Raw genomic sequence first — 12,217 nt, 5'->3', positions numbered from 1 at the left:
AATATCAGCGCTACGCCAAAGTACTGATCTGTGAATTGCTTTTGGTTCATAATGACACAAGGAACTTGCAAAGAGGATAAATCAACAACCACACTAAACACACTGTTTACTTTAGCTAACAGTTTTCATAAACAAATGTTCTCAATGAAGAAAGTAATACACTGTATTGATGAACATTCTGGCCAAAGCTTTTCTAATCACTAAGCTACAGCAAACATTCCATACACGGGCACGACTACAAAGACTCATTTTGAGTAGCACTGTTTAGATCACATTCAGATATTTATTAAAACTCTCTAAGCCTATCTTCACCTGTATGGAACCAATAGTAATAACTGCTCTGGACATCTCTAGGAATCATATGATGTTTGCAAATAGCAAGCGGCAACTAATTATGTATTACTGATTAATTACAATTAATTAACTACTGAGTTATGCGGGAAGTCATTTTAAAAAAGCAATACATAAAAATAAAAAGTAACACTTTTATTTGTTCAGAATCCTTCTTAAAAATGGTTTATCTTCCAATGAATTTCATAACATCCAAAAGTGTTTAATTCAATATTAAAAATTTATCACCAAAATGGACCTGTAGAGTATTACCCGATATTTATAACAATGTACACACTATAAAATGACATCTGTTCCTTTTATCAGAGCATGGTCTCCCAATCAGACACAGAAATACAGAAGCAGTAATGTCACTTTAACCTTTTCTGTGTTCTAGAGTTTAGTTTCTACAATTCGTAACTCAGAATTACTCCGATATTTAAAAGTTGTTTCTTGTTCATATCTGACGAAGACCTTTTCTCTTAAGAAATTTTACATATTTTCTTTGAAATGAAAAAGATACAGAATCTCCTGAGTTATATATGTAGCTTATATACACTTTTACAAACTTATTTAAATATCACAAATTTATTGCATACCCATAATACACGTCATTGCTATTCACATATTTCTTTAAGCAATATTCAATATTTGTGCTTTGTATGTTTACATTACCTTAAAAACTATTTTTAGCTTTTAATAAAACTACTTACAAAGATTTCTTAAATATTAATAAAGGAGACAAGAGTCATTATGAAAATATGAACTGTTACCATAGCTTTTTTACTTTCATTTTATGCATTTCCTTCCAACCATGTAATTTCCTGTTCTTTAGAGACACTAATAGATTCTTATCTTTCTAATCTCAACCCGCTCCTTTCTCAGCCGGGTATAGCAGTCAGCATGTTGCAGGGTTTCTGAACACTGTGTTCACTCTGCCGTATCAATCATAGCAGTGAAATCTGATAATGCTGGTATTCATCATTTCCAGTTATTTCAACTGCAGGACCACCTTAAAAAAAAAATGACAGAGAAGGGTTATCAAGTCATACCAGAAAAATGCCAATGCATGCTAAATGAAACGCTTTAAAATCTCCAAAGAAGGATATGGAGAACTAATAACAAGCAAGTACAATGCACAGTAACCGATGCACCTCGTCTGCCAGGCTCTGTGGCTTACATCACTCAATATTCTACTTCACACCCAACTCACAAACTTAGCCTAACCCAGGCAAGGCAGGCCTGAGCTACTAGTCTGCTTGCTGGGCATGCAGACCAACTGTCTTAGTTACTTTTCTCATCGCTGAGACAAAATACGTGACACAAGTTAAAGAAGGGAAGGTTTATTTTGGTTTATACTTTGTAGATGTTTCAGTCCATAGTTGGCTGGCTCCAAGGCAGGTTGTCCTGACAGTAAGCAAGCACTGAGGAAGGAGGGACGCTCTTTCTGTCCTTTATATCTCACTCAGGCTACCCACCCTTAGGGTGGGTAGCACTCACATCCTTAATTCTACTATCTCACCACAAGTCAATCCCAACATCTTGATCCCAGAACTATGCCAAACCAATCAGTGGACTACCTTAGTAATCACACACTCTAGATCCAGACACCTCTGAAAAAGCCCCACCCATGAGTGCACGAGGCTTTGGAAGGGTATCTATACACAAAGCATAACACCAATTATCAAGAAATTAAAATGTCTGAGCAACAGCAGAGTATAAGAAGCAGCTAGTGTTGTTAGGGTATTAAAAAGATAGAATCAGAAAGACTGACAGTGGCAATGGAGGTAAATAAGAATAACTGAGACCTAACCACCACCGAGACTAGATCACTTGAGAGAATGCTAAGCAATAATGAAAAAATATATATACATGTACTTCTCCTCACAACAGTTTTTACTTTTTAAACATTATTTTTCTCAGCTATAAAACACCAGGAGTAATTAGTACTACTTAGCTATTGCTTTATAAAAGCAAAGTTTTTAGATAGTCATTACTTCTATCTTGTCTAAACCTGATTTTGTCATAACACAAGTAGTATTTTATCTTCTGAACTTAGAGGACTGTCATTTGTTTAGCTAATTCAGATTTTTTTTTCAATTCGTTACTACTTTTTTAATCATAAAAACTCTTCATCTACTAATATAATGGTCCCAAGGTAAAATTTTATTTTTACTGTTAGTGAGCACTGAAGCAAAACAAATTCAGCATTTAGAATAGCATTATTAGGCTTTCAAAAGTAACTACTTGATAAGTTATTTCCAGTACTAATTGAACAAGCTGTGATTCATTTAATATCTTACCCCAGAGATCAGAACATCTCAACAAAGTATTTTCTGTGCTGCTAAAATATCAAGGAAAAAAGGAAAAAAAATTGCCTGTACATTTTTCTTTCATTTTTCTAAGGATAGCAATAAAAAGAAACATTTAAACAATATCAAAACATTTAAACAAAATCAAAAGCAATACCTTATTAGCTGCTTCCAAGGAATTTATGAGATTCTGCAGCTCTTCCTTACTCATTTCAACAGAATATGGTTTTACTTCACCATTTTCTTTTACATCTAGATGAAGGCTTAAAAGTGGCATTTGTAAAGTAGCAATCTTGTCACTAGAAAGTGCAAGCTGTTTAAAATTAGGAAAACAGTAATTAATAATAGTTAAAGGGACTACATTAAAAATGCATCAGAGTTTAGCAACTACATTTAAGTGGAAATAAAGTACTCCTATTTGATATAAAATACTGAGAAAGGCAGAAGAAATTAATTCATATCAAAATAACGCATATCTTAAGGATAGAAAAACAAGAGAAACTGATTAACAAAGAGAAGTAAATAGGAAAAAGGGCCAATCAGCCAGCAATTTTGTGGCAGAAGCAAATATCTAGATCTGTATTTGCCTAGTACACAGGACATTCTTTTACTCAGGACTGCAACTTTGTTTCATAATAAAAACTCTGGGAAGTACAGACTGGGTCCAATCAAAAAGAAACAAAGAATTCTTAAAGGTTAAAGATGACAGTTTATGTATCATAATAAATGGACACTAGAAATACTAATAAACTCAGAAATTAAGATGTCCAAATCATTGTCAATTATTAAATAATAAATGTTATCAAAAAATCACCTTCAAAACAAAGCAAAAATAAAAATAATAAAATTGTTTTTAAAAAATCACCTTTACTTAGAACCTCAAAACAAAAAATCCTCAACACATCTAACCTAATTTCCTACGTTTCTGTCTCCAGGGTGCACATACCTTAGAGAAACAGGAAGAATCAAATACAGCATGTATGGTACTAATACTTTTTGAAATAAGCACGGTACCATCACTGGAGATGGTAAAACGAAACTCAGTTTTCCCCAGGACATGAGCCAGAAAACTCTACAATCTTTGTTTAGAATACAACGCTTCACAAAAATCTTGTGCAGTGGTAAGGGACACCTTCCCTAATGAAATCCTCAAAGGGTCTCCCCTCTGGCACTGGAGAATCAAATCCTCATTCACCTCCATTCTCTCATCCAAAAGCAGCACTTATAATGCCAGAGATTTCAAAATATCACCTTCTAATTGTCTGTCTCATGGATAATTTTCAGTATCTAGAGTAAGTAGTTTCTCAGCCTATGCTTGAATAGAAGGACACTCTACCTCAAGAGGAAAATCGTGCTAGCCAAGTACAGTTGCTAAGTTCTCCCCTAGGCTGAATTCAAAACCATGTTACGGCAGCATGATCAGCCTAGTCTCTGCAGGCCCTGAGCACACATCTCCCACATCCATGTATGACTTCTAGTCATTTTCTGCCGATAACCATTATATTTCGCTAGATTTCACCTTTTCCACATAAATGGTCTCACATGTTTCAAAGCAATCTCATCTAACTTGATTTGAAATTCCTCACCACTGTTTTCTGGTTAGGTTACAATTTGTTTAAATACCTCCTTAAGTCTGGCAACCAGAACTAAAAAGATTGTTAAACTAACTAAAAAGACTAAATAGCTAAAAATGGAATTTTTAGAACTAGAATCAACATCTAGCTATACTTTGGCAAATCAAAACAACTAAATATTTCTCAGACACACTATATTGGCATCTCTGCCCCAGCTTTTACATTTATGAAAACAGAAAATGCTTATTTAAATGAAAATTCTCTACTTAGGTTATCACTTTATTATTTATCTTCATTTAGCCAATCTGTGTAAGAAGTTATAAAATAGTTTTAAACTTTAATTACATCATATGTTTGATTATTTACATCTTTGGTGTTGCATTCTCTCAAACTTGATAGCCATAATATTCATAAAAATGTTAAAAGACCAGAACCACAGCGACCATCTGCACGGCTAATACAAAGTCATTCATCTGTAACTAGATGGTCACTTATTCAGTTATCAGCTCATCCAACCATGTTATTTTCCCAACCATTTCTCCATGTAATCCACAAAGACAATGGGAGGCACTTCAGGCAGGTCATATTAAAATTAAAAAACAGCGTATTGGATTCTTCTCATCTACTGCCCTAAGTACCTTTTTTGTTTTGTTTTGTTTTGTTTTCCGGTACCGGGAATCGAAAGCTAAATCCCCAGCCCCCTTAAGTACCTTTTAAGGAACAGAAAGTTGGTCTGAAATTTTCTTTACAAACCCTGCTAATCATGACTTTCTTCAAAATGTTTTTAAAACTGCTACTTTAATATCACATTATAGATTCTCCTCCCAGAGACAGAATCATATTAACCAATCCAGAGAAAGCAGTAAAGTCTAAAAATCTCTAGAAAAAATAAAAATATAATATAAAGTGCCCCAACTATTATGATTTACATACAACTAGGTGAATTTATCAATGTTATGATATGTGGTTTGGTTGCTTATAGTGTTCTTTAAACCCAAGTTAATGCAAAAGATGTAATTAAAATCTTTGCTATTTCCTTGCAACAACATATTCTCAAAATAACACAAATTTCTGATATGTATTATAAAAAGTGCATCTCTATCTCCAAAAAATTAAGCAATAAAAAAAATGTACTCATAGATAAACAGATTCTCACCTTTAGCTGCCAGTCAAAATCTTGTAACTGTGCAGAGGAAATATTAACTATTTCTCCTAATAGAACTTGCTTGATTTCATCTTTCCTACTTTTCAAGCATTTCATGACAGGTTCCTGATGAGATGAACTCAACTGATTCAACTGCTGAAGCGTCTAATAAAAATAAATGATTACAAAATAAAGAACCTTTCTGATCAGGATGTATAGTTCTACTCTTTTCTTACACATTTTTAAATGATAATAAAAAGTAGTAATATTTCCATAACTATGAAAAGAATAAAATGAGAATGAGTAACCACCACAGTTTTTAGCAAGTTCTTGCAAGAGAAAGTAAAGTCAAACAGCTAACTGATGAAGCAGCCCAGAAGTGAATACAACTGGGCAGCACAGAAGCTGACACAGTTTTAAAGGTTTGTTAATATACCAAACAACAGCCCTTCCTTAAGCCAAGGATTACTACAAGAAATAGGCAAGGAGGGCAACAGGGCCACTCAACGGCAAAGATAATGATCACAAATTTGTGTGTGCCTATTAGCACTGCTTCAAAATACACAAACCAGCAAAATTAGGCAGTTCTAAGGAACAAAATAACTCCAGCCATAATTAGGGATGTTAACACAACTGAGTAGCTGTCAGAAAAAGATAAAAAGAAATGGTAAAAATACAGAAAAAATGAAAAATGCTTCCTATTTAACTTACTTGACATAGAAAAGACCATACCCAACAACTGTGGGTACACAGGATTTTTAAATGTACAGAAAGAGTCACCAAAATATGAGCTGAAGCATGTAGCAAACCATAAAAAAACTGAAACAATATGACTGTAGTTGTATTTCTGACTACTATGCAAGTGGATCAAACTTATGACAAAAGATAAAAAAAATTCCAAATATTTGAAAATAAACAACTCAATACTAAATGAAGATGTAAAATCAATGTCATATAAACCCTTCAGAGAAGAACAAAAAGAACTTCCCAAATTTATTCCACGAGCCCAAAATAAAGTATGATAGTGTGACAAAGTTGTTATAGGAAAGAAAAATCACAGGCCAGTATCATTCAAATACAAGTGCAAAAATCCTAAACAAAATACTGGTGCATAAAACCAGGAGATAAGACATGATGACCGGGGCTGGGGATTTAGCTCAGCGGCAAAGCGCCTGCCTGGCAAGTGCAAGGTTGTGAGTTCGGTTCCCGGTACCGGAGAAAAACCAAAAAAAAAAAAAAAATGGTCGGGGCTGGGGATTTAGCTCAGCAGCAAAGCGCCTGCCTGGCAAGCGCAAGGTCGTGAGTTCGGTTCCCGGTACCGGAGAAAAACCAAAAAAAAAAAAAAAAGAGTAAAAAGGCAACCCATCCAATGGAAGATATTTAAAATACATTTATTTTAAAAGACTTGTCTAACAAAGAATTCATATCCAGTGTATCATCCAAATCAACATGACAAATATACAGAACTCCATCTTTTTTTTTAAGGGAGCAATCTACCCAAATATTCCCATGATTTTTGGCAAAGACACAAAAGCAATGCAATTAAAGAGGATCTCACACCATCCTGCAATTTCACCAAGATGTTTACCCCTAGAAAAGCCAGATGTGTACAAGGAGACATGTACAAATACAGACAAGAGTGTGGAAGTCATTTCTAAACAAACACAAAAACCTGAAACACATAAAGTAAAATGTTAACTGTTTCATCATGGTCATGGGCATATAGGGATTAATTTAGAACTCTCTTTTGCTCTATGTTTTACCTATTTCACAACTAAACAAACAGGGCAAAACCCCACAAATTTCACAGATTTGCTACTTACAACAATGTGGTTCGTATTGTTATATAACATATACAATATTTACTGATGACGAATCTTCTATTATACAATGCTATAAAACTCACCTTTAAAAGTCTGGGCATTATTTATTATTGGGTTTAGAAATTTAAAGTGAAGTTACCTCTTCATCCGATAAATTTTTACCAACTACAGCTTTGAAAAACTTGGTAACATCTTCTAGAACATGCGCCCATTCTGTTGAGTCCCAAACACTGTCATAATCCTGGTACAGAGGATAAGCTCGACCACAAATGCCATCAATTATTTTGTGAAGAAGCTAGAGAGAAAAAGAAAGTAAATGTATTTATAAATAAAATGCATCTTTATAGTGAACAAATGCTGCTGAGACGTTCCTGATATCTGCAGCTGAGACAGAAATGTAACTGTTTATTCTTAATTAAAAATTAGAGTTCCATAAAAATCCCAGACCTTCAAATATTATACCTACCTTCAGAAACAAAAGTAATTTTAAAGACCTATTACTATTTTTTTTAAACATTCCTGAAAAGAAGATGGTGTTATGGCTTGTGCCTAAGAGTTACCTCAAAGCCTCATGTAGTCCTAGGTGGGGCTTTACAGAGGTGGCTGGATCTAGAGTGTGTGATGCTGGGATTGTGTGATGCTAGGATTGAGGCTGCATGATTACTACATTAGTCCACTGATTGGTTTCGCACAGTTGCGGGGTTGGATAATGGGAAGGCCTTCCCTGGGGGTGAGTGCTACCAACTCTAAGGGTAGGTAGCCTGGATATGTAAGGGACAGAAAGAGGGCTGCTGCAGCCTCTAGCTGCTGGCTACTTCACTACTGGTTGCACTACTGCTTTGCCATGAACTGTGTGCCCTCTGCGATGCCCCTCTGCCATGCTACCCTGCCTTGGAGTCAGCTGACTACCGAATGAACCCTCTACAAACTGTGAGCCTAATAAACTTTTCCTCCTTGTGTTGGGTATTTTGTCTCAGCAATGAGCAAAGTAACTAAGACAGATGGTAAGTACAAAAGTTTCACCTCAGAAAACTTAGACACCATACTTATATCAATGACCAAACAAAGGGTGACTTTTACATCAGTCTTTTACTGTGCTTTTACGAACTTCATTTTGCTTTGCCTCCATTTTCACAGAATTCATGTTTACTTCTTTTGCTGTACTCTAGGAAAACCCTTGGTACTGTTTGTTTTCTTTGCTGCATGCCATCTACCCTACCTCGCTGTCAGCAATGGAAACCCTAATGCAGGTATAACTGAGCACAAGAATGAAGTCTAGATTTGGGTACAAAACTAGCTAGTCTGAATACTAGTTACACTATTTTCTAGCCTAACTGAAATGTTCTGTATTTCTTCAAGTGTAAAATAAGAATATCACTTATCTTCATAATGTTTCTGTTTGAATGACATAAGAATGTATGCGAATTATCTGCCACATTCTTGGCTTATACAAAGTAATGAAACACTGCTAGCCTTTGGTAACATTCTTATAATCCCTACTATTCTTCCTGATTCTAGCCTTCAACATATTGATGGAGTGCCTCATATGCCAGAACAATTCTAGGTAAAGATTAATATGACTATCTTTCTTAAGAGATATCTGTATCTTGTAAGAGGAATAGTTGAAAATCAATAACTGAAATAATGTTTTAAGTGGCAAGTCTTTCAGCTCTTTCCCTCAGTATCATATTCCACTACATTTTAAGCAATAACTCCCTATAATACCACACACATTAAAACAGAGATAAACAGCTGGTGACTTCTACTTCCACACAATGACTGATGTAAAATGAAAGAGAATTTTCATGTACCATAAATCAACCAACAATCAATTTAAAACTCTTGTGTACAGATATTCCATCTTATCCCTTATTGTCTCCATGACAAAGCGAAATTCAGGACTCAAACTGAAAAATAAAAGTGTTATTATTTTGTTTTGGATTGTTTTTTAATTAATCAATATGTAATGAATACTTTACTGCATTTATTAAATAAGGTAACTGGGTTTTTTGGTTTTGTTCCTTTGTGGTAGTGGGGCTTGAACCCAGGGCCTCACACATGCTAGGGAAGCACTCAACTCGGCATTCTACACCCCCAGCCCTTAAAGAATGTGATGGAAATACAACGAAAAATGATTGTAATATCTACTATCAGTTATTGACTCCTAACTAGATAGCAAGCACTATCGCTATTAACCTGAAGTAAACACTGTGATCACTCCCATGTTACAGGCGAAGAAAGTAAGCATAAGTTAAAGCCCTACCATAATGGAGGTTCAGTCTACCAGAAAAAGGCAGACGTTAATAAATAAATGTAATTTAGAATGACAGTTGCTGTAACAGAGGTTTACAGCGGTTGCAAAGGAGCACAGAAAGGAAGCAAAAAAAAAAGGCTGTCTTAAGAGCAGTAGCTGGGCAGGCAAACAGGAGAGGAAGTGTTTGTGACATTTGCAGTCACTAACAACTGCACATACACAGGATGACAGCATAATAATCACACCGATTTGGGGACAGCTGGTAATTTGGAAGGTAGGGGAGACTGAGAAGCGACAAGGCTAGACACGTGGCCAAGGGCCATAAAGGTCCTTGTACACAATTCAAAGAGCCTACAATTTAATCTGCACTCAACGTCCAATAGGAAGCAACCTAGTCACCTGTCTGCACCATCTTTTCATAAATTTGCCAACAGGCTGAAAGATATGAAGAGAGAATGGGAGAGAAAGGGACCACTGCCCCTGTCTTCAGTTTACAGGACAGAGATTATGAGCTAAATTATTGAGAACACTCAAAATAAAGAAGTAAGAGGTACGTGAAAAGGAAGGGCCGAGGATGAAACGGAGAATCTGTCGAGTGAGTACGTGGAAGTGCTGGTGACACCGAGTGAAAAAGAGGCTGTAGAAGAAGCTACATAGCAAAATAGAGGCGCTCAGTCCAAGTTCACAATGAATTCCAGGAGACCAGGCAGAAGCCTGACACTCAGGGCAGAGCTCTTTGGCTGGACCCTGCGACCTAGGAGTCCTCCAGGTCTGTGGAAGTAAAGGTGAGGGGTCTTCCCTAAGGTGGGTAGAAAGCAGGAGAACGGAAGCCAGTAGACTCAGGACCTCTGAGCCCACGGCGGACAACTCCGGGCGAGTTACTCAGACCCTGACATGTCAGTTTTCTCACTGGTAAAGCCAGAGAGAAAAGTTGGGATGCATTTGCTGGATCTCGGCGGGAGGGAAGTCAACTCCCTCCCGTCCTCCCTAGAGTGAGTGTAAAGGGAAAAGGAAAGCAGACACTGACTCGTGCAGGGCGCCCAGGCAGGCACAGGCTGATCCCACTCACCGCCGCGCGGCCCCATCAGGGCACTAGGCTTTCGGCTGACCGCAGTCAACACGAGAAAACGGTCAAACGAACTGCTTTCCCCAGGTCCTCGCAAGCCAGGTTCCTTCACCGACGTCACCGCTGTCACCATCCTAACGAAAGCCCCCACCCGGTTACTGTGCTCCCGGGCCGCCCCAAGCGGGCCAGATCCGCTCTGAGCCTGGAGCTCACGGGAGGTGGGAACTTGGTGAACGAATGCAACGCGTTCTAGGAGAGTGCAAGCCACATTCCGAGCGTGAATGAAGCTTGCAGGGTCTCCGTGGCGACTCCCCCGCCCGGCCGGCCGAGGGGCGGGCGCTCCCAGGGCCGCGTGCAAAGCCCCTCGACCCGCGACTCCGGGTCGGCGCCTCGGCGCGCCACGAGCCTCGCGTCCTCCCCCGGGGACCCACCGCACGCCCCGCAGCCGCCCGAGCCCCTAACCTGCAGGCCGAGCTCCGGGGGCAGCTTCTGCAGCCGCCACAGCGGCGTGCCCTCTTCCGGCTCCATCCTGGTGCGCCGCTGGGGCAAGGGTCACGTGACCCGGCCCGGCCCCTGCGCGCACGCGGCGCTCACCCACGTGACCCGGTTAGGGCGGGGCCGGCGAGCTGCCGCCGGGGTCTGTGTGCGCCTGCGCAGACACCGGCGGGGGGGGGGGGGGGGGGGTGGTGGTTCTTGAAACTATAAGCGCGCTTTACAGCTAGGTGGGATGTCCCTTGAGGACCCTCCAGCTGTAGAACTGGATGCAAATTTACAAATCTCTCAACGCAGTTTGTACTTTGTTCAGATTTCTGTTGAGCTTTCTTCTCTTTAGAAAACCGTCTAATAATGGTAACCATTGTCCCAAAGTTTTGATCGTGTCACAGTTCTTTACACAGGTCATCGGAAGAAGGTCTGTTTTCATCCCCGTTTGCAGTCAACAAACGTGATTTGAGGGGACATTAGTTTGCGCATATACAGAAAGCCCAATTAAATGTCAAATTTCAAGTAAAAGAACAGTAGTATTTTCAGTATATCCTAAATATTGCATGGCACACACTTAAAGAAATTATTCACTGTTTATCTGAAATTGAAATGTAACTGGATGCCCTGTATTTTATCTGGCAACTCAAAAAAAAATCACTCACAGAAGCTAAGTACCACACTCTTCCTTTGAGGCTGAGCCTAATCTCCAAACATCCTTTCTGTTACTTCATTATTACAGCTGTTACCTTACTCAAGTGCTAGAAATGCGGTGATTATAAAACAACCTTCTTACGAAGAAGCACACAAGAACTAATAGAAACAATAATTGCATGTAATTTATAAAGTTCATAAAAGTGGTGCTAACTGGTGAATTGTACCACAGGGAAGAAATAAGAAAGTAATAATTCATTTTATGGGTTATGAAGAGAAGTACTATTTGTAGCATCCTTCCAGGTTTAAGCCAAATTTCTTTTCTCTACTGTGTTCCCCAAATGTTGGAAATAAAAGCAGTTTTTAAAAATTTTTCATAACTCAATGGTCTCTCACTATATATAGATATAGATGTATAAATATATCTGTGTCTCTGTATATATATCACTATATATATATCTATATCTCTCTATATATATCTCTCTATATATATATATCACTTTCCACATTTTAATACGGCTAAAAGTATGCAGCTCTCATTGCCCAATTAATAGTTAGAATGAACAAGACTCTGGAAAAC

At 38.1% G+C, this 12,217-nt stretch overlaps 1 protein-coding gene across 1 annotated transcript; it reads right to left on the bottom strand.

The window, feature by feature from the left end:
• Positions 1-255: 255 nt before the first annotated feature.
• On the bottom strand, positions 256-11,076 carry Commd8 (COMM domain containing 8). Its single transcript, XM_005391894.2, has 5 exons — positions 10,966-11,076; positions 7,323-7,478; positions 5,373-5,525; positions 2,800-2,955; positions 256-1,342 (listed from the first exon to the last, which is right to left on the bottom strand). Exons 1-5 carry the CDS (start codon positions 11,029-11,031, stop codon positions 1,322-1,324), a joined length of 552 nt encoding a protein of 183 aa, XP_005391951.1. The 5' UTR covers positions 11,032-11,076; the 3' UTR covers positions 256-1,321.
• Positions 11,077-12,217: the final 1,141 nt, after the last annotated feature.

This window comes from Chinchilla lanigera, unplaced genomic scaffold (genome assembly GCF_000276665.1).
Source record: "Chinchilla lanigera isolate Chin_1 unplaced genomic scaffold, ChiLan1.0 scaffold00042, whole genome shotgun sequence".
NCBI lineage: Eukaryota > Metazoa > Chordata > Mammalia > Rodentia > Chinchillidae > Chinchilla > Chinchilla lanigera.
This window is presented reverse-complemented; position numbering and strand designations above follow the sequence as displayed.